At 42.4% G+C, this 18,912-nt stretch overlaps 1 protein-coding gene across 6 annotated transcripts in view; it reads right to left on the bottom strand.

The window, feature by feature from the left end:
• Positions 1 to 3,813: 3,813 nt before the first annotated feature.
• Positions 3,814 to 18,912, bottom strand: part of pou2f2a (POU class 2 homeobox 2a) — a 47,077-nt gene continuing 31,978 nt past the window's right edge. For 3 of the 6 annotated variants that reach the window (XM_056380216.1, XM_056380218.1, XM_056380217.1), the window contains exons 5-16: positions 18,618 to 18,737; positions 18,057 to 18,392; positions 17,610 to 17,715; positions 17,424 to 17,515; positions 17,131 to 17,280; positions 16,898 to 17,039; positions 16,609 to 16,757; positions 16,094 to 16,291; positions 15,711 to 15,922; positions 14,235 to 14,303; positions 13,817 to 13,890; positions 3,814 to 11,767 (exon numbers count right to left, since the gene is read on the bottom strand). In XM_056380216.1, coding sequence (XP_056236191.1) covers positions 11,439 to 11,767; positions 13,817 to 13,890; positions 14,235 to 14,303; positions 15,711 to 15,922; positions 16,094 to 16,291; positions 16,609 to 16,757; positions 16,898 to 17,039; positions 17,131 to 17,280; positions 17,424 to 17,515; positions 17,610 to 17,715; positions 18,057 to 18,392; positions 18,618 to 18,737 — 1,977 coding nt within the window. In that variant the 3' untranslated portion in view covers positions 3,814 to 11,438. The remainder of the gene's footprint in view (positions 11,768 to 13,816; positions 13,891 to 14,234; positions 14,304 to 15,710; positions 15,923 to 16,093; positions 16,292 to 16,608; positions 16,758 to 16,897; positions 17,040 to 17,130; positions 17,281 to 17,423; positions 17,516 to 17,609; positions 17,716 to 18,056; positions 18,393 to 18,617; positions 18,738 to 18,912) is intronic. The other 3 variants (XM_056380219.1, XM_056380221.1, XM_056380220.1) reach the window with 2 other exon arrangements.

Below are 18,912 nucleotides of genomic sequence, written 5' to 3' on the forward strand. Positions count from 1 at the left end.
TAAAGACTTTTCTGTAGAAGTATTAAGAGTTTTCAATTGCTATGATGTGGGGAAGGAGAAACAATGATCATCAATGGTTCTTGCAAAGGTAAGAAAAACAAAACTTCATCAGAGAACTAAAAACAATGACGCTGTCCTTGTCTCTAAAACTCTCTAAGTTTATTTTGTGCTTCTTTTTACAGTAAACTGCAGAGGCAAAGCATAAGGCACAAAAAACTCCCTGTGCTCAAGTGCGTTCTTTTTTCTTTTTTCTGTTTTTTAGTTTTAGTTTTTATTTTGAGGACAAAGATTTCTAAAGAGTGACATAACAGCGGGCTGAAAAGCAGTGTGTTTCACGGCCTTCTCTGTTTGAAGGTTTCAAGCCTGTTTAACCTCTGTTAACACCCGACCCTGATGCTATAGAGTCCTGGAGTGCACATGCACATCACATCACTGCAGCAAGGTGTGGGATTAAAGTCACATTCAGGGGCCATTAAGCTACTCTTTAAATCTATTACTCTCTCTGAGTTAACTTTTATTTCATGAAGATTGCATCTTACTTTATTTTTCATGATAATGTATTTATTTTCAAACACCAGAGTTGTAAACAAGTTGTCCTTACTCAACATTTCTTATGAAAGTGTAAATTAATCTAAGACACACTGAAAACTAGATCATTTAATCATGATTTATCATTTAGCAAAAATATCAAATAATACTGGTTCCTTTCAGCTTCTCAAATGTGAGAATTTACTACTTTTCTCTGTTTTATGTAATTGTTTGACATTGTCAAACAAATTCAGACTTTAAAGACATCACATTCAGGTCTGGAAAGTTGTAATAGTCATTTCTCACTATTATCTGTGTCAACTATGTCATTTAAAAAAATTATATGATATTTTAAAGATACAAATAATCACAAGTTATACATAATTAGCTGCAGCCCTACTGAAACACCTGTTAAGATGGCAATAAATATACTTGCGCTTTTATGGACACAAAGTTTCAGCTACTTGAATAATGACTTTGACTGAAGAACTTTAACACATCCACTAAAGTTTGAGTGAAATAAGCCAGAACTTTTCCTTGTGTGGCTCTGGGAGAGGGCAGGAGGTCGACGGGTGAAGCAACAGTAGCTTACACAACAAAACGTACACACCGCTGCTCAGGCAGGGAAACCAGATCTGTCTAGCGGCACTTCACCGCTGGCACTGTCTCTCACTGGCACCACACACACACACACACACACACACACACACACACACACACACACACACACACACTGGCAGTGTTCCTGGTTAAGCTGACAGCTGGCGTTCTGTCTCCTTGTACCACTGACACAGTGAGGCCTTATTCGTACCCAGTTCCACCTTTACTGGGATTCTTCCAAACGCAGTCCAGTATTACTACAGTGTTAGATGACTCCTCACCTAACCAGATATGTTGCTCTCCAGTTACCCGCTTCATGCCATCGTCTGCTTTTACAGTCACGGAGAGTAACTTTGTGATGTCAAACATTTAGTGCTCGAGACAGTGGCACGCAGAAAGTTATAATTCTCCTCATTGCCTCAGAAAAAAACTTGCTTCCTCCTATAATAACTATCCTGAGATACCATGACATTTTGACTCATTGCTGTTACATAACAAAAACATTTTATCTGAAAAAAGTACTTGTGATTATCAAATTTTAGAGTAAAAAAGAAGCAAGAACTATTTGAAGAGTAAGATTTAACTCAAAAGAAATCATCAACATAAGTTAACATGTATTTATATAGACATCCTGCTGTATTGCCAAGAAGACCACTTGTTATGCCGGCTTTGCTTGTTTACACTGAACCAAACAAGTTGGCATACTGTTTCCCCAGGGTGTGATTTTAGATAGCACACTGGCACCTTTTATACAGAACGGCAAGGTGGAATAAGGCGAATTATTCTCGCCTGGAACAAGCTGTGTAAAAGGGGCTGAAGTAAATGCAGTTATGGAAGATGTACTATATGGCTGAAAGTCCTGTTAAGAAGACCTTGAGTAAACCATTAAAGCAAGCCTTTACTTTTTTCTTTACACTATTTAACATTTAATAAATGGTTTATAACACATGTAGAGATGTGTGACAGATTAAAGGAAAAACCTGAAAAATGAGCAGAGAAAACAGGATGACAATTCCCACGCCATAGGGCACGAGGGGGTCACTGAATGGTTTGATGAGTATGAAAATGGGCACTCATCACTTTTTTGTGTCTGCAGGAAACAGTTCCTTTTTGTACAATCACGAGCACTTGAAAAGCGTACCAAAGTACAATACTTGAGTAATGTACTTAATTACATTTCATCACTGAGTATATAATGAAGTTATAGCAGATTTTATAGATTTCAGTATGAATCTCAGATATCTCCAAAATGTCTGCATTTTGGAAAAGAACAAATATTGTACATTAATGTGACAACACAGCAACAGAGATCTACCCGAGTCACCCTGGTGATAGGATCACATGCTCACCACCGCCGTCCGTGACTCAACTCGGAGGTGGGTGTCTGAAAGCTGTCACACTTACACACTCCAGCATCCTACCTAATCATCCACCTACTGTGCCACACAGCAGGGGGGAGCAAGAGAGAGGGAGACAGACTGAAGGAGAGGCAGTAACCAAGAGAGGGAGAGTGATGAGCCATGAGAAGAGGAGGAGGAGGAGGAGGAAGAGGAGGAGGAGGAGGAGAGGAATGTAGAATAAGATAACAAGAGTCAGACGAGGAGACAAAACACAGTACACTTCTGGACAAGGAAGGACAATGAGAGAAAGCCAAATGTGTGTGAGGCTGTTTGTTAATTAACAGATGTCCCCTGACTCAGGGAGAGGGAGAGAAGATGCGGAGATATTATGAACTGCAGCCATAGAATATGACTGTTTTGCCCAGTGTTAGACACAAGCTCAAGTTTTAAACCCTCCCAAATGTATTGTTACTTTTACAAAACTATGTGAATAAGACAGTCAAAATGATAAAGGATGCACACATTTTTTTTTTAAAACAATCTTAACATGCAACATATTTAGGCTACTGTTTTAAGGAGGTTTTACTTTTTCACCTATTTACTTCATCTTTCTTTTTTTCTGATTCTGATTAATTGTTCGATAAAAGCAAGGATTAATACAAAACTTTTACAAATGAATTATTAATCCATTTATAAATTGACTAAATTACTAAGTAGTGCATTAGTTGATATCTAAATGGACAAAAGATAATTACAAAATATAATATTATAAATATAGTTATTTCTCTTTTAAAATTGCATTTTCAAATAGCCTCTTAAAGTCCATTATTTATTTTGGTTTGGTTCTGAATTATGTATTTATTGACATTTATGTATTTTCGATAAATCCCTTTTAATTTGACCTATCGAGAGTTTAATATATTTATCTGTAAATTCTTTTATAATTCTTCTTTTTATTTCCATTTAAATATCAATTCATGTGAAATTTACACTATTTATTTATGGATTAATTGATTAATCTGTAATCTGTAATCTTAATGATATGTTTCAAAACTATTACCATGACAGGTGTGGTCCTCCGTACCCAAGGGAGCGGGTCAAAGAGCAACAAGAGTATCAGCAGAGTGGTGCCGCTGTTAATAGAGATATTCAGTCTAACAGCGCCCTCCTCTGGTTAAAGACCAGCACGACAAGCTGAGGCACATTTCCTGTTTCGCAGATGAGATTTCTTCAAACCAAGCGAAACCTGTGGTTCAACATGAAAACGTGTGTGCACAGCAGAGCTTGACAGAAAAGACTAAGAAACAAGACAAGAGGCAGGGAGGAGCAGGGGGGGCGAGGGGGGTCGTCTGTACAGTTTTTGTCTCCTGTTTTATTTGGATGAATGAAACACTTTCAGTTACAAAAATGACTTAAAATGAACAACACTGTACAATGAACAAGCAGAGTTATTTTTCTTTTTTTTTTTTTTTTTTTTTTTGGTTTTCAAGATAAATACACTAAAAGGCTAACTTGCTACCACAAGGGAGAAGAAGGTGGGAGACAGGAGGGTAAGGGTGCAGATAGAGAAGATGGAAGGTGGGAGGGGGGACTGCTCACAGGATGGAAGACACAAAGGGATGAGTGATGACACTCAAACACACTCTCTCTCACACACACACACACACACACACACACACACACACACACACACACACACACACAATAAAGGAACGAGCTGACTGTTTTGACAGGGGGAATTAAAGCTACATGTACTAGGAAGTTGGCAAACAGTACGTTACAGTTGAAAGTACAGGTCATGTCTGGGGGCTTGTTGCTGTCCAAAGAACTGTTTGTCTTTTTTGCAAATTGCTGCAGCGAACCACACCCTTCCCATTTTCTAGCAACCCCCACCCAGTCGCGCACATACACCACACACTCGCTCGCTTGCTCACAGGTGGACATGTAATTGCCTGAAGCCCTCCCCTCTTTAACAGCTAACAAGAAGACACCACTTCCAGAGAAAATTTAAAACTTCCCCTTGTCAGTGTTTGCCAGCACGCACACACACACACACACACACACACACACACACACACACACACACACACACACACACACAACACACACACACACACACACATAGACAAACATCCAGGGGTAAAGGTCAGACAGTTAGACGTTAGGACCAAACATCGGGGTAAACAAAATGAAAAGGGGTGGGGGGGTGGGGTGGCCTGATGGGAGTTAAGCAGTACTCTGGCAGCACGAGCAGAAAGGACAAGAACTTAAGAAGGATCAGAACAGCTACAAAGATACCAAGAGAAATTTCATTATCATCATCATCATCATCATCATCATCATCATCATCATCATCGTTGTCGTCGTCGTTGTCGTCGCCATCATCATGATCATCATAATTATGAGAAGCTTAAGATTATTTTTCCAATGACAAATACTTAAAAATATACATTTCATCATTATCATCATCATCATCTTAATTAGCATCATTATTATCATTATTATTATTATTTCCCTTTGGATAGCTGAGGTTAATGCTTCAAAGACCGGCTCGCTAGGTGACAGAGGAGTTAAAGGAGAACTGATGGGGGTGGAATAGAGAGAAGTGAAGGATGCAGTGGAGGCTTTGTGTTGAAGAGAAGGTCAAGTTAGAGCTCTTTGGTTTTATTCTTTAACATCTGACTCGCTTTGCTGTGTTGCTGCAGAACCTTTGGACTAAAGCTGTATTGTAGAGGAGAGAGAGAGAGAGAGAGAGAGAGGAAGAGTGTGTATGTGTGGATGAGAGTGGGTGAAGGAAGAAGTAGCAGCTTGTTGTTTTCTTTGCTCGCCGTGTCTCTCCTACTCCAACAACAGTTACATCTCTCATGGCTTCATGTTCAGAGTTATTTGCTTTTCATCAGGATTTTCCTTCTGATTCCAATCAAGCTCAAACACTGATTCTTGCATTTTAAAGGAATAGTTCCACATTATCAGAGCATATGCTTATTCACTTTCTTGTATCTGCATGGTGAAAATGAAGCTACAGCTAGGAGCTGCTTACCTTAGCTTAGCATAAAGACTGGAAACAACTGCCCTCGCTGTGTCTAAATGAGCTGGAAATTATGAATCACTTTGCTGATTCAAATCACTTCACTCCCTTCGGATATGTGTAGTCACCGACTATACAGTTTGTTCACTTGTTTTTTTTTTTTTTTCCCTTCTTCTGAGTCGAGCACTCACTGTTCAAATGCACTACAGTGTGAACAGCAGGAAGCAAACTCATTCCCATTCATAACGCTGTAATGTTCAGTGCTAAGTTCAGTCTGTTGAGAGCTACTACTTTCAGTTCAGCACAGAAACAGGCTGTTTATAAGTTGAGCAGCCTCCTATTTGCACCAGAGTGATCACACAATTTTATTTTTTTGGTTAACCAGGCAGTCACACGCTGTGTATCAAGGCTGAGCTGGCAGTGGTGCTTTTAGTCACCAGTGAGTGGAGCTCCAGTGTAAAAGGCTACTGACATGATGACTCAGTGTAGTCAGTTGTCTCTGAAGATAAAGGGCACCTCTAAGCTCTGTGACTTTACATCTTGTTTGTATAATCTGTTCAAAAACCACAGCGGTTTGAAGTTGACAGGTTAGCTGTTTCCCTCTGATTCCAGTATTTATGCTAAGCTAAGCTAACAGGGTGCTGGCAAATTTCATATTTACCATACAGATATGAGAGTGGTATTTCCCAAAAAGATGAATTATTCCTTTAAAGCTACTTTTATACTTGTCTACAGAGAAAATGTAATTGCGTGGAGAAAGAGATGCTAATGAATTTGCTGGCAGATCATCTATATGGAGGAAAGTGGAGTTTCTGAGCACTTAGGTGGACGTCAGGATTTTAGGGAGCGTGTGCATCGTGCTGCATCCCGTGGCAGGGCATTGACTTTGGTATCATTCACTAAGGGGGTATCCCCACCAAAGAGACCTGCACTTGACACCCAGTCCCTCAAAACCCAGTGGCTCCAAGAAAAGTGCCTCTCCACTTCAGTTTCCTCGGTTTGATGAAATGCACACCTCTCCCTTCAACTTCCACTTTCTCAACAAACACAGAGTCGTGAGAAGTGTCTGGATGCGTCACCTAGCAACCTCGGTCTCAGCCGTTCCCCAGTTACTTGCCCTGCGGCACTCCCTGATACACACGGACATCAAGTGGTCAATGTGCCCCCTCATCAGGCAATAAAGACCTAAAGGCGAGAGAGGGCTCGGCGACCTTGGTGATAAAGTTGCTCTGAGACACAAAACGAAAAGCTTTTTTTGAGCCAAAAATGGATCCAGGTTTGATCCTAGATCTGTGCCAAAGAGCAGCTTTAAGCCCACTGTCCATGTTTGACGGGGAAGAAGCAGCGAGGGTCAGATATGAGGAGAGGGCTGTGTTCAAAGCTCAACACAGACAGCGGGGGTTGTATTCCAGGGGGACAAGGTATGTGTGTGTGTGTGTGTGTGTGTGTGTGTTTGTGCACAGGAGCATGAACCAGTTCCGCCTTTGACCTTAAATGGCACCTTCTGGGCCCAATGGCAAAAAGCTGCAATCTATTCAATGATCTGTTACTTCCCAGATCGATCCTAAGCCTCTGTGGTTACCTCCATTAGGACAATGACTTTTGACCTGGCTTCACTGTGTCTGCTCCCGGCCACACGAAACACACCGTCCACACGTACCATCCCGGTACCCTGATCCCCACGTGAACCCCGCATTTTAAAGCATTCATCTATTTGGTTTATCATCAAAGAATATGAGGTATATGATGAACTATCTCTCTTTTACACCCTACAGTGGATGAAGAAAAAAGTTGAAACACAATTTACAGAAAAGTGAGAGATACAGAAACATAAAAAAAGAGACAGAGACAAACTGAGAAGTTAGAGGGTAATTTACGGCTGGGAATCCAAAATCACCCTCTTTCTCTTTTGCCTCCTTCTTTCCTCTCTATCATGTAAAAAACTTCAGTCTTTGCCCCAGTTGATCTTCTTCTTCTTTTGTGTTTTTGGTTGTGTAGCTGTAAAGCTTTCAGTGTGTTCTCCCTGTGGAGAAAATATAGAGAACAGAAGCAGCACTGTGCCTCAGAGAGCACCTCATGCTGTAACTCAGGCAGTTTTTTCACACATAAATCATATTTATGCTTTGAAACAGAATTTCATTTCACTTGCCTTTTTTTGTCTCATTATCAGGAGACACAAAGGCAAGTGTGTGTCCGGAAAGCTAATACCAAATTCACGGTGTTCATCCACACAGTGCTGCCTCTCACTACTGTGAGCTTCCCCTCCCCTTTAAGACGAGAGTCGTCTCAGTGAGGAAGAGAATATCTTTATGGCCGACCGTCCAATCAGCCATATTCTCTTATTAAGTCCCCACAGAACCCGAGGTTGCATTTCTTGTAGGATTATTTGGTTTAAGAGGTAAGAAAGAACTTCAGCAGGGGGCAAAAAAATCCAAAATCCATCACAAAATATGTCCCAGAATATGAAAAAAAGCACCTCTAGAAATAAATTAACAAATAAATAGCAAGACAAAAAAGAATACAAGCGAATAAATCAACCCTACCTGAATAAATAGTACAATCAAAAGTCTAAATCATCATTGATAAGGAGAAATAAAAAGTCCAAAGAGAGATAGTTAAAATTTTTGGTCTAAAATCAAGTTATTATCATCAATGTTTTTTAGGATCTTTTTTTTTCTCAAAGTCTTTTTTGTAAGTTTTTTCTTTTTAATACATTAGCGATAAGTAAGCAGTAGAACATAGATCTTTTTTCTACAAAATCTATAGAAGCACTAACAGATACATTCCGTCTAAGAGTCAATGTGGAGAAAAGGTTTCACCTTTAAGGTGCAAACCCCACATCTAAAGTTTGGTTCGTGAAACGATTCTCGCGTGTCAACTGTTTTTCTGGTGTGGACCAAACCAAATATTCTTTGGATACGTCTACGTCCAACTTTCAAACCGTCAGCTTGACCGAGGCTGTTTCTGTGTGTATCATTCTGCATCTTTAAGTGTCATCACTGCAGTACCAATTCATTTTCTTTTCTTTTTTCCCCATCCCATTAACATATACAGAAAAACACACGCTTTCACCTCAGACAAACTGACACTAACCCATTACTTTGCTCTCATGCAGAGAAGGCAGTTCCTGTTCCTCTCTACATGTGTTTGGTTTAGTTCAGTATTTGGTTTGGCATTTTCAAGGTTTGCTATTCAACTCTTTGTTTTTGGCTTTTTGTGTTTGTCTTTTTTCTGCCAAGACAGTCTGTTTCTTTATCTAATAAAAATCTGGAAGCTAAATTTTCACAGTATTTTTTCCAACCACCTGATAAAAATCTCTAGCACGACTACGAAAAAAATAAGGAGCTCTTGTAGTAAGTAAGCGAGTACGTTATCCCAAATGAGTAATAAGCACTAAAGTACAGTACATAAAACGGCATCAAGAGACACAGCAGAGATAAAACAATCAGAACCAACCAACAGAAAAATAAAAACAAATTTTTAGAAGATTTCAGTTCAGTGAGGTCATTTGCGTTTAGCTCCATCCAGGACCAGAGAGCTGAGCTGGAGAGAGGCAGAGGAGGGGAGGAATTGTCTGTCCTTCTTCTGCTCGCCTGTCTATCTGCCTGTCTTATTTATCTCTCTATCCATGCTACACAGTTTCAGAATGGGGCGAATGCTGCAGCCCTAAAGCTAACAGACAGACAGACAGACAGACAGACAGGCAGAGCGATGCGACGCCTTCATCTCTTTCAACACCTGCACTTTGTCCTCCTCCCCTCCTCCCTCCAGCCACATTTGGTTAGGGTTCTTTTTGGTTTGCTTCTGTCATTCCTTGGGTTGTGTGTTTTTTTTGTTTTTTCTTTTTTGGTTTGGGTTTATTTTTGGTTTCCTCTTACAAAAAGTGTGACACCTGCTCCCCCTCACTACAGTGTGTCCCTCCCTCGCCTGTCCCAGCGTACCCTTCTTTCTGGGGGTTCGGAGTAAAGGATCAGTTCCCTAAATAAAGCTTCCCCCGTGGGTTTCGCGACGGGCCAGGTGGAGGGGATTACACCAGGGGGGCTTCCAGTGGTAATGTCCTGTTCTCAGCCCCCGCTGCATCCCACCCCCTTGGTGTCTTTATTGTGTTCATATGTCTGGGCTGAGGCTCTTAAAGACGAGGCCGGCCTTGAGAATGCTTTGGTTTCTATTTGAGAATTAATGGCAGTCTGAGGTGGAAAATGACAGTGAAATGTGACTGATGGAGTGATGATGGAAACAGACAAATATCAGTAAACATGTCTAGACAGACAGGTGTCGCGGCGTCTATGCTGATTGACGAGGCAGGAATGAGAGCCAGCTGTGACTAAACTTGGCTTTATTGACTTATTTAGCCTTCAGTCTCAATGTTTATTACTTTAAATCTCCAATCACAGCCCTATTTCATACTTTCAAAATGGTCGCCACTCTTAACAAACGTCATTTTCAGTGTGTGAAGTTTCCAGGGCATGTTCATTTAGCCATGGAGTCACTGATAATGGGTTATCTTTAAGAGTGAGGAAAAGAGTGGTCTGATTAAGAGCACAAAATGCCACATGCTTAGGTCTTAATAAATTCATTCACACCTTGAAATCAACTTGCAGAGTGCCAACTCTATTTCTGATCTACTGGCACTTGGTGAGGACTGAGACGACATCTTTTCACCTACGTCATCTCTGTTCCTGCAGAAGAGTCACATTCAAGACAAAATGCACGTTGATGACACAAATATGTATGATGAAGATAAAGATGATGACAATGATGATGATATAAATCCTATACTGTATAACTAAAAAAGTGTGTGACAATAAATAGGAGCTGGATTGTAAAATGACACTAATAAATAATAATAATACAAAAAATCCCATCTGTACTTCACAAAGTGTAAAAAATAGATACTGAATAACAAGACTCTGTCAGGCGAATTTGAAATAAAAAGGAGAGAGGAAAGCTTTTCTATGCTCTTAGAACCAGAGGTAGGTAAAGAGACTAATGACGCATAAGACGCATGAAGATACAGCAGAACTGGCAATCACAAGCTTTTGCCTCAGTAACAGGCTTTTACAAAATCATCCAAAATATCTAGCATGAAAACCTATGAGACACACATGAGCTGACACAGACAGGATGAGTAGATGGCAGGATGGATTGGCTCTTGATGTGTGTATGTGTTTGTGTGTATGTGTAAGTAGCAGTAGCAGTAGCAGTAGAGTCCTGGTCCTGGATAGCTTCAGTATTTACACGTCCTTTGAATAAAGCTTTTCTCTCCGTATTTTTGGTATTTGGGATTTTGGTATGGTTGACTTTTTTTTTTTTTCTTTTTTTTTTTGTCATTGTGTATTCCTCCTCCGCCTACTCCTCAGGTAAATTTTTGGTTTAAACTTATCCTCCCTACTCCTCTTCCTTCAGACCCGCAGCTTTTCAAAGTAATAAGAAAAAAAAGAAAACGTAACCACAGTCCTCCTCTCCATTTTTTTTTTGTCCTTGCCGCCATTCCTTTGTCACATAGTAAAGTTATCTTTTGTCATTTTTGGTTTATGCACTTCGACATGCATCTCTGCTGTCTCTTCCGTCTCTTTGTCAAAGAGTCATTGGTTTGTTTTCCTTCAGAGAGAAAGAGTGGAGAGGTGCCATGTCGATATCACACGTTATTGACAAAAAAGTCCCACGTTGCCTCCTCTCCATCTGTTTTGATAGATAAAGATTTTTGGTTTCAATCTTCCCCTTTCCCCCCTTCTCCCCTCTTTCACTTCTTTCCCTCCCTCTCTCCTCTTTCATTCTGTGTATTTTTGGCATCGAAAGACTGGGAGAGAGAGAGAGAGAGAGAGCCATTGCAAAAAAATAACGGAAGAAGAGCGCAAGAGAGAGAAAGAGATAGCTTTGGTGTGAAAGGCGAGGTTCTCGTTTCCCCCTTCCTCCTCCTCTCTGATTGGCCCTTGGCGTGGTCACTCAATCTTGGCCCCACCCAGAGAGGGCGGGCTGTGTGCCATTTCGCTGGAGGAGCAGGAAGAGGCGGGGCTGGAGCAAGGGGAGGGGGAGCAAGGGGTGGGGCTGATGCTGCTGGCCGAGGGGAAGGGGGAGGGATGGGAGGCTTTGGCTACGGCGGCACTGACCAGTCCAGCGCCGGGGTTCTGGGCCATGTGGAGGAGGGCGGGGTGGTTGAGGAAGAGGGAGGAGGCGAGGCCTGCTCCCTGGCCCCCAGAGGCCCCCAGAATCACCTTACTGCCCCCCTCAAGACTGGAAAGAGGCAGCTGGCCACCACTGGCTGCTAGGGCTGAGGGAGAGAGAGAAGAGAAAAAAAGTTAAAGGAAATTCCACCATCAGACACTTTCACTCTATTCCAGAACAAACTATTTCGCTTTTGCTATTATCTTTTGGGCCATGTGTATTCTTCTTCCATCTCTTTCTCAAGGTAATTTTTATTTTAAGCTCCTCCTTACTCCTCTTCCTACAAACCCTTCATGCAAAGAAAATGTAAGCACAGTCTTGCTCTCCTTTTTTTCTCCATAAGTTATTGTTTGTCTTTTTCTGTCATTAATAAATAATATTCAGCGTATTCAAGGTGTTTGTCTGTTTAGGAGTTAAGTGTGTAAATATCTTTTCAGCCTATCAACCTTCTGTCAGCCTTCCTCATCGTGCACCACTCATGTTTATCATTTCCTACAGCACTGAGCCAAGCCACAGAAAGTGCCCAGACCTGTTGTATTCAATAGAAGTAGGTGGAGAATTACCGTCACCATTTACTTTAGATGGAAAACCCAGGGAGTGGCCATGGGGTGTCAAAAGATTTGTTATTCTGTCAGAAGTGCTGCATGCACCTGATTGTTTTTTCTGGGGGGAATCACTTGAATGACATTGTTGAGAAACTTTTAACTTTTCCAAAGAAAGCACAAAGTGACATCAACCACATTTCAACACTGTGCCAATAGAGACAAAAAGGCCGTGGTAATAATTGAACATTGTCTAATATCTGTAGCAAGCTAATCTTGTAGAATCAGACACAGCACAGTAAAAGTAAGCGGACACAAATGGCCTGTTGTTATGGAAACAAGGTCGATAACTGTGGCTGTTTTTCCCCTTTATAAACACGTTTCATAGAGAGCTTCTTCTTTCACTATGAAAATGGTACATGTGAGCACATTTGTGATTGCATAGCAACGATAAAACAGTTTTGGTTTACAACTCGAAGTGCAAAATGTCTTGTGGCTACTTTTGGTGAAGAAACTGTTTTTTTTCTGCCTCCTCAGTGATCAATCTCTCGGTTTATGACTACTGAACAGCAAAGTGGTGTGAAATGGTGAATTCTGAAGGTCTGACACCAAAACCTGACATTTACTGTTGATGGTTTGATGGTTTTATGATCTCAAATCCTTTGTAGTTGTAGATATATACATAAAAATAAGAAAAAAAATCCTCCAAAACAGCTCAATGAACCACAAAGAAGAGCAAAGCCGGTATACAAGTGTGTAAAATGTTTTTGGTGACTTTTCCTTTTTAACACTCATCATATTTGGCTAATGATGAAATGAAGAGATGAAAGGTTAAAGATGAGTGAGACAGCACAGACGCACACACAAAAACACAGCCCACACAGTAATGTAACCGTCGTCACTCACACACAGACACTTGATGGGATGGATTCATGGATGTCGATGGCGACATATGAGAAATAAGTCCACAACTCTGTTGCCTCGGCTGCTTCACACTGTGGATGAGCAAACACCCGCAGCTGCCTATTCATCTGTGTCTCCAGTCAGCAGTCTACCAGCGCGATTTGATGCACCTGTCATGCGTAACTGTATTACTCACCATCCCACTTCTCTTTTTAAAACGTCTCTCTCTCCCCCCTTCTCATCCTCATCAACACAAAGAATGATCAAAAATGAGCTCTGCTGACGGTGGTCAGGACTGTTTGGTGGTCACTTCTGCGGGATTGTAAACAATTTTTTTTTCATGTGCTATTCTTGTACTGTTCTCAAGTGTAGGGAGGTGTGTGTGTGTGTGTGTGTGTGTGTGTGTGTGTGTGTATGTGTGTATGGGGGGGGGGTTGGGGGATGTGTCATGAACAGTATGCGGCTGAGTTTGAGCATTTATGTGTGTGTAGGAGTGTATATGTTTGTGTATGTGATTGAGAGAAGGAAAATGTATCACCTGCGACCAGAACTTAAAAAACGATTTTCTTTTGTTTTTATGTGTCCTGTGAAGATTTTTCCAGAGATGCAATAATAAAGAACACCTCCACCTCGAACCTCTGCATTACATTCTGTTTGTCAATTGTGTTGATAAACCCATTTGCTTTACAATGTCTCTCTCACACACACACCTTGGATAGTGGCCAGGGGATTGTTACCGAGGAGGGCTTGGTTCATCCCTGTGTTAACTCCCATCACAGTGTTCCTGTTGTGTCACATGCACACACATACACACACGCAGCACCATACACGTGCAAGCATATATACGAACACAGACAGGCAGAGGAGAAAAGGTGAGAAAAAAAAGCAGGTTTGGCAGTAAAGACAAACAGAGGGCAAATTCAGCCCTGCACATATAAAAAGCTGTACAGATGTAAACTATGCTAAAAAAAAAATATTTAAAAAAGAGGTTAGACATGCGGAAAGAAACAGATCATGTTGAAAAATCTTATAAAACATCAAAACATCTCATTAACTGTGCATTAATTATACAGGATAGCAATGATTCAATGCTGTATATCTGCATGTAGGTGTCTCTGTCGTATTCACCTCAAGTTTGCAGCAAAATCGGTGATGTAGTTAGACACGTCACCGTTCTTTTTACCCATACGCCATAAGCTGTGAACACAAGAACCACACACACACAAACACACACAGTGTTAGAATACACTGCTGCACAGGGGAAGCAGTGGTACCCAATGGCATTGCTGGGATATCAGTGTGTGTGTGTGTGTGTGTGTGTGTGTGTGTGTGTGTGTGTGTGTGTGTAGAGTATCAACTATTTAACTACAAACTGCAGGTGAACCGAGCATGGCGCAGTGCAGTATTCATGGTTGTTTATGGAAATATGTGGTTGTGTGTAGTGGAACTGTTTGTAATGTGTGTTTAAATGTTTTGCCTACATTTATTCAGTTGTGATGGCAACCGAGGACAAAGAAAGAATGATTTTTAAATCAAAAATATTCTAATTCTGATGAAAAGCAAACATAGACCTAATACTTAAAGGGCCAGTTCCCCAAAATTACAAAAAAACAAACCAAAGCAGATACTGTAGGTTTTGCTTAATTTGTTCAGATTTTGCAGCAACGATCTCTCCACCAATCTGAGATTTTTGAAGCCAACCATAACACACTGAGGAAGACTAGACTTTAGTCTGTGGTGCTCACAACAGTGAAACAGAAACATGTTATTTTCCCCCAGAAACGAATTACTTTGGATAAATCAGTTTTAATAGGGGCTATAGGGTGCTGCAGGAATGAGCCCTTTACCCGGGAAATTAGTTTTAGCACCTCTGGTTCCCTCATCCTGAAGTCTTTGGGTTTTTGGTTAGATGCCTGAAACAAGGTTTGTGGTTAACACAAGCTCAAGACATTACATTCAACAATATAAATACCCCATTGTCATTTTTTATGCTTCTACAAGTTTTCTGTTGAGGGAACCAGGGCGATGCTAATTTCCGGGTTGGCCTACAAAAATACATCATCCCTGCAGCACTCTACTATTTCATCAGCAGAAAGCAGGAGAGGTGTTGCTCTTGAATTTTTTAAAATGTAACATTTCGAACGACACCACAAACAAAACTCAGTTAACCTCCGCTGTATTGAAGTGGAGGCAGAAATCTCAGCGTCACATTATGCTCGAAAAGAACTAGTTCGTTTGACACGTTATCCGGCTACACTGAAGGGTTAGTGTGTTTATAGTTGTTCTGAATGGCCATACTCTAAAGCAGAGTGCCCCTCAGAGAGCAGGCATGCCATAACGGCACACGTTTTCAGACATCTCTCCTGGAAGGCATTCGTAGTGTTGTGCTCGTTTGTTCACACAAACAGAGACTGAAATTCTTGTGTAAAGATTGAAAAAATAGGACTTGAGGGAAAGTTGAAACTCTGCCTAAAACCGTAAACACCAGAATGGCAAGGTAAGCTTTTTTCTTCATAATTAGGGTGAATTGACACCAAATCTGCCCTCACCACACCTGCTGTGAAGTAACTCACTGCGGAGAGGGGCGTGTTCTCAACATCTTACCCTGTGTTAAGATTGAGTGTGCTGTGGCTGGGAGTGGCTGGGCTAGCCGTGCTGCGGGGAGGAGGAGTCACCGGGGAGGGTGCGGAGCTGAGAGAGGGGTGGGTGGAGGTGAGGCTGGAAGTCAGGGGGCAGACGGAGGACATGGTGGTCACTGTTGTGCTGCTGAGACTGGTAACGGCCTGCGACAGCTGGCTGGACATCTGGCTGGACATCTGGCAGAGAGACAGAGAGACGCATTGAGGTTTCTGAAATTACAGACAGCTGAATAACAGGGTCGTGTTAATAACCACTTATTCATTAGAACTCAATACAGGAAGGGGACCTGAGGACTGTGATGCATTAAAGTAACAGGTGTATCAGGGACGTCAAGGTTGGATATTTACCATGTGAGGGCTGTAGCAGGGCGGTTTGTGCGTTGGTGGGGCAGTGGGGGGCTGGCTGGGCAGGGGAGGGGTGGCACTGGTGGGATTGATGCGCTTCTCTTTCTGCCGGCGGTTGCAGAACCAGACCCGGATCACCTCCTTCTCCATGTTGAGCTGCTCGGCGATCAGCAGGATCTCTTCTGAGGTAGGCTTCTGGTTCTGCAGGAGGAGAGGGAGGGAGACGGGAACTTAGATTTATTTAATCAGCGCTATGTTTCAGCCACATGATTCAAAACATTAAAAATAACACCAAGACATAAATCATAAATGACTCCATAAAAACACTATCAAGCAGGTTCAGTTATTAAATGAATTCACCCCCGTCACAAATGAGTTTTGTTTTTTTGGGCCAAAAATCAATCAATCCAAGAAAAGCTTGTGAGGTAATTTGAGAGTGAAGGATCCTGTTTAATCAGCTTTTTCTCATTTCTAATGAATTCAAAAAATCAAATAATAAGGTTAATTATCGCCATTACCGTCATGAATGCGCGTTCCAGGGCCACACGTACATTCGTCTCGATGCTGGTTCTCTTCTTTCTGCGGCGACCAGGAACCCCCTCGAAGCCTAGAGAGGGAGAGGACAGGGAGCTGGGGCTGGGCAGGGTACTGTCTATGGACATGGTCTCTGAAGGAGAAAAACAAACAAACACAAACATAAAAACAGACTGAATGTCAGACTAATTATAATTTCCATACTCTTTAAGTAGGTTCTGTAAACATATACGAGACTAACTGCCGAGTGCTGTTATTTTGATGAGAGCTCACCTGCATCATTGAGCCACTTCTCCAGCAGTGGCTTCAGCTTGCACATGTTCTTAAAGCTCAAATTGAGGGCTTCAAAGCGGGAGATGGTTGTCTGGCTGAAGTCGTTGCCATACAGCTTCCCCATGGCCAAGCCTACGTCTCCCTGATGGGGGAGATAGAAGAAGGAAGTTGTAGACAAGTCAAAACACAGGAAACATTTAGTACACGTGTGACCTGCATGTGTCCCTCCGTACCTGTGTGAAGCCCAGTTTGATGCGTCTCTGTTTGAAAGTGCGGGCGAACTGTTCCAGCTCCTCCAGGTCACTGGGTTCCTCGGGGTGAGAGGTCACTGAGGGCATTGTGGTCACGCCTCCACCACCGCTTACCTCCACACTCTTATCTCGCTGTAGCAGGTACGACGTCAGAGGAGTGAAAGTGAGAGCGAGAGAGAAAGAGTGCGAGAGGAATAAGTTTGTTTATCATGGGTAGAGGGACTGGGTTGTCCTTTTCCACTGACTAAAGCTAAAGCTCGAGAGTTTCCTCATACCTGTGCTTGGAGTCCCATTCTACTCGGAGCAGACAGCAGGCTCCCTTGGTTTTGCTGAGGTAGCGGAATAAGATTTGGTGTCGATAGGAGTCCTGATGGGAAAATAAGCGCATTATCAGCTGTAGTTATGACAAAAAAAGTACATTTTATGTTAACATCCATATCTGATGGGAGAGGTGTCCCGACCTTGCTGAGCCTGCTGTGGCTGTGGGAGGAGGAACTGGGCAGGAGATGGGAGCGAATGGCCGGGCACCAGCACCAACTGTTGAAGCTGCAGCAACTGCTGGATGTCCTGTCCAATCAAGAGAGAGTGTATGTGTTCATAATTTCTTATGAATTCATAAGGAAAGATAGAGGTCTGAGGGAACACAAAAGCGTGTTAGTATGTTATGTTCTGACTCCAGCTGAGGAGAGGAGCAGATTTGGACGTTCAGAAAACATACAAGTAAGAGGAAAAACTTTGTTATTGAATAACATGAAGACAAGAAAGGGAAAGTATGTGTATTCATGCAAGGTGGAAACTGTGAATCAGGAAATATCCGACACACATGCAAGAAGAATTGTTCCATGGCCTGATACAGTTTCCTCAATCAACCCGCTCATCAGGAAGTGGCTTTGATTGGCAGTCAGTACCTGGGCGGTCAGCTGGATTGGCTGGGACAGGGTAAGCTGGGGTGGAGGAGGCGGGACAGGGACACTTTGGGCTGTTTGTTCCTGTGTGCTCTGTCCCTGTCCCTGGGACTGCGACTGAGCCTGCTGACCCGTCTGTCCCGCCTGCTGCTGCTGCTGCTGCTGCTGGGCTTGCTGATTTGCTGCTGCGGCTGCCTGAGCTTGCTGATTGGCTTGGGCGGCTGCATGGGCAGCATGAGCGGCGTGGGCTGCATTGGACTGCTGCACAGCTGCAGCCAGGAGCTGCGCCTGAGCCTGCTGCAGCAACAACTGCTGCTGTGCTGGCAACAGAGCTGTCAACTGGCGAAGAGAAAGAGATGAGAGGAGGGGAGAGTAGAGGAGAGGAGAGGAGAGGAGAGGAGAGGAGAGGAGAGGAGAAAATATAGAAGGAAATGGGCAGGAGGAGACAAAGAAGGAAACAAAGTGTTCAAAAAGAAGCACAAGAGAAGCAAGCAAGGTAAAAGCAAAGCAAAGTGTGTGTGTGTGCGTGTGTGTCTCTGCACATGTAACATAAGTTTGTCTTACCCCTGCTAGTTGGGAGCCGGTCAGCATGAGCTGTGTATGTTGTAGGGCCGTCTGTGATGGGGTCGGGCCGTGAGAGGGAGGAAGGGCTGGGGACATCTCGCCGCACTCCTCCATCTTATTCTGTGAGGAGGACAGGAAACACAGGGACAAACATAGAGGAACATTAATTTAATTAAACAAATATGTAACCAAAATATAAATCCTAAATCACCTTTCTTCCCTCAAAACATTCCCGTTACTGCACTGCTCAAAATTGTAGTTATACTGCTCCTTTCCAATGTAATGCAATTGTAAA

Source organism: Seriola aureovittata, chromosome 7 (assembly GCF_021018895.1).
Source record: "Seriola aureovittata isolate HTS-2021-v1 ecotype China chromosome 7, ASM2101889v1, whole genome shotgun sequence".
Classification (NCBI taxonomy): domain Eukaryota; kingdom Metazoa; phylum Chordata; class Actinopteri; order Carangiformes; family Carangidae; genus Seriola; species Seriola aureovittata.